The sequence below is a fragment of the Echinops telfairi genome, unplaced genomic scaffold (genome assembly GCF_000313985.2).
Source record: "Echinops telfairi isolate 266 unplaced genomic scaffold, ASM31398v2 ScPeMD7_7458;HRSCAF=8496, whole genome shotgun sequence".
In the NCBI taxonomy this organism is placed as follows: domain Eukaryota; kingdom Metazoa; phylum Chordata; class Mammalia; order Afrosoricida; family Tenrecidae; genus Echinops; species Echinops telfairi.
Genome location: NW_022111358.1, coordinates 31,227,349 through 31,230,931, shown reverse-complemented (window position 1 = coordinate 31,230,931; position 3,583 = coordinate 31,227,349). Strand labels below are relative to the sequence as shown.

Below are 3,583 nucleotides of genomic sequence, written 5' to 3'. Positions count from 1 at the left end.
GGGCGGGTCAGGGGGCTCCAGGACAAGGCGCCCCGGAAAACGCCTGCGGCTGCGGCATTACCATGGCGACGGTGGGGGGGCTCCAGCCGGTGGGTTGACCCAGCGTGCCCCGACCTGGGGAGGGCGCCAGGGCAGTGGACTCGGTCCGGGCAGGAGGGTCCAAGTTCAGGCGACGGTATTTCCAGGAATAATAGGCCGGAGGGCGGTGTCACCGAGAAGCTAGAGGGTCTCTGGGAAGCCGGGGTGGGCGCCCCAGGCCGCACTCGAAGCCGCCGCCACTGCACTGGCTCCGCCTTCTTAAAGGGCGGGCTTGTTTCTATCCTGCCGACACAAAGGCCCTTCACCGCCCGCCTTCCGCCCGGATCTTAAAGGGAACGTGAATGGGCTCTCGGTCGCCTCCTTGTGGCCCCTGGAGCCCGGTCGGCTGCTTCAACACACCTTCAGGTGAGAGAGAGCCCAAAAATGGGAAACTCAGTCTAGATGCCCACCCAGGTGAGAGAATCTTGAGCTAATTCTAGCCATCACTACCCACCCTTCAAGGAGCCCTGGTGGAGCTGCGTGTGAGCTCCTCTGCTAACCCAAAGATGGGCGGTTTGAAGCCACCAGCTGCTCTATAGGAGATGTGGCAGCCTATTTCCATAAAGATCAGTCTTGAAAACCCTGTGGGGGCAAGTCTATTATTGGGACCCACTCAATGCCATTGAGTGGCAAAGGCGTTTTTTGTTTTCCCCCATCAGCCTCTTTTCTGTTAAAGCGGGTCAAGGTACTAGAGCCAGACTCTCATTCACACCCAAACCCACCCCTCCATTAATCTGACTGTTAACCTACCCGTCCATCCATCCCTTTCTTTATTTACCCAGCTAATTACAACAATCCCTACAACACGCATTTATTAAACGAAGGCGTATCGCTTCTCGGCCTTTTGGCTAAGATCAAGTGTAGTAAGCAAAGGCGTTCCTGGCCTGCTTCTGATTCTTCATTTCCCAGCTCAAATCTCAGGCCTTCCCTGTCACCTGACTCTCAAATAACACCCTGCCACCACCCATTACAGCATGATTTCCTAAACAGCACTTGTCATAATTTGTAACGATTGCGATTTACGTCTTTATCGTGTGTCTTCTTCACTGGGGTGCTAGTTCCCTCAAGGCTGGGACCTTGCCTGAGCTAGTGAATGAATGAATGAACGACTGCTATGCATCTGAGTCACACTGGGGATAGAGAAATACAGTAGACCCTTGTGCTCTCAGGGAATTCTCATGCAAGTTAAGGAAACACAGGTCAAAGGAGAGAGCCTAGGAAAGTCATGCATGGGGAGGGGCAGGAGCCCAGAGAGCTGTGAGCAACAGGTCTCTTCCCTAAAACCTGCTGTGGTTGGTTCATGACCCTAATCCTACCTGTTTCTCTTTTTGTTTCACTAGTCGAAAGAAAGCTCACCAGAGCAGCAGCAATTGTGTGTGGTTTTGGATAGGCAGGAGGATAGTAGCGGCTTGGGGCTTCCAGGAGATCTGAGCTGGCCCTGAATTGCCCCCAGGCTGGCCTGCCCTAGCCTCACCTCCTGGGAGTGTGTGACCTCCATTACAGTTGCATATGGACCGACTTAGTACCTGTCGTGTGAGAATGGAAATGGGAGAGAGGACCCTGGGACCCCAACTTCCGTCCAAGTGAGGGATTCTCTCTCTTGGGGTCTTCAGACTTCTGAGTCAAGGACAACGCCCTAGCCCTCCTCTCCCTCCTCCGTGCCGCAGGGTCCCAGGCACAGCTCACTCTGCCCAGCTGTGGACAGTCATAGAGACGGGGTCCAGGGCTTCCCACAGGCCTGGCCTCTGTTTGCTCCAGCTAAGAGGAGATCACAGGACCCAAAAGGCCAAGAGAAACAGTAACAAATTCTGTCCACACGGTAGTTCATTACTTTCCATTTTAATCACCCGCGAATTTTGTCCCCACAAAGATCCCATGTAGGACAAGGAGCCGGTATTATTTTACAGATCAGAGGAGGAAGGGACACACAGCCGCTTAGTAGGGGATCTTCTGCTTGGAAGTCCCATGCTTCCTCCTCCAGCATATGGTTCATGGCACTTGGCACCTGCTTTTCCCACCTGCTTCTAGAACCAGTAGGAAATGTGGAGCTGGAACATTGTCATGAAAGACACACAGGATGTGGGCTGCAGTGGCTGCTGCCCTTGCTCTGTGGTCTGAAGGCAATGGAAGACTGGATCTTCGGAGGATTCGGCCCTCCTCCTCCTCCTCCTCTCAGAAGAGGGGTCTGAACTCTTTAACAACCAAGTAGTAGAGACAGAGACCAAAAAGGAAGGGCTGGGTTCAGTGAAAGGGAAGAGGAGGTACTGGGACTGGAACCTGAGCAGGAGGGCCAGAGGATCCCTGATGCCCACTGTGAAGTGGGGTGCAAAAGGGAGAGCGTATAGTGAGCACTTTGACTTAGCCCTACTAACAATGGCCAGTACTTCCTGAGCACTAGGCTCTTGATAGGTATTCACGCACCTGATGGATGCTCATCTGTCACCTTGACTCAGGTGCAGGTTCACTTCTACTTTACCAAACAGGAGACGTGCCGGTGGCTCTCGCATAGTCAGTAGATGGTTGAGCTGAGATTATGAGCCAGGGGATCTGGCTCTGCCATCCACAGGCTTACTCACGATACTGTTTCGCCTCCTAGAATTCCCAGGAACCAGGTTTTGGGGTTATAAGACACATCTCGTCGTGCGCAAGCTGTCATATGCCTACACACAGGAGCTTTGTTCCATGTGGACAGAGAGCTCCATAGCTTTTGTGGGTACCTCAGGGGTCTGCATCAGGGTCAGGGGACACTCTTCCCCACCTCCCTGTCCAAGTCCTTTAGGGACCTGGACTAGTGCAGTAGTGTCTCCCTGGGCCAAATTCTTCTCCCTTCGGCTCATTCTTTTTTTTTTTAATCAATTTATTGGGGCTCATACAATTCATCACAATACATAGATCAATTGTGTAGAGCACATCTGTACATTTGTTGCCCTCATCATTCCCATCGGCTTATTCTTAAATGCAAATGAGAGCCACATTTTTTCCACTGTCAAACCTTCCATCCCTCCCAGCCACTGGAGAATGACAGAAGCACCCCCCACGCCCACCCTGCAATGCCCTAGCATCGCCTCTCTGCTCTAGCTCATCTTGGGGGTACCAATCCTCTATTTTCCACACGCCACGCTCCATTCCTCCAGCCCCCTCTCTGAGAAGTCTTCCATGATGGCTTCACCGAGGCCCAGTGCCGGTATTCGCTGTGCAGTGGATTCCCATGCCCAGTGACCTGGTGTGTGCCAAGTGGAAGTGCTCTGTAGAGCAGACCCCACAGGCCTACTTCTGAGGCAGCGCTGGGTGGGTTGGACTGCCAAGCTTTCAGTCAGCAGCCCCTTGCTTAGCTGTGTGTGCCATCCGGGGGCTCGGGTCCTTACCAATAAATCCCTGCATGTGGGCTTCTCGCCATTATCCTGTGAGAGAGCCTGTCACCTGCAGGTCCTCCTGGCACGCCCATGCTGGACTCTGGGGTGGCTGTTCGTCTTTGTGTCTCCATGTGCGTGCGGCACACAGTCTG

At 53.5% G+C, this 3,583-nt stretch overlaps 1 protein-coding gene across 1 annotated transcript in view; it reads right to left on the bottom strand.

The window, feature by feature from the left end:
• HROB (homologous recombination factor with OB-fold) overlaps positions 1-224 on the bottom strand; it is an 11,598-nt gene extending 11,374 nt beyond the window's left edge. Inside the window, exon 1 of the mRNA XM_045299805.1 lies at positions 62-224. Coding sequence (XP_045155740.1) covers positions 62-64 — 3 coding nt within the window. The 5' untranslated portion in view covers positions 65-224. The remainder of the gene's footprint in view (positions 1-61) is intronic.
• Between the last annotated feature and the right edge of the window lie 3,359 nt (positions 225-3,583).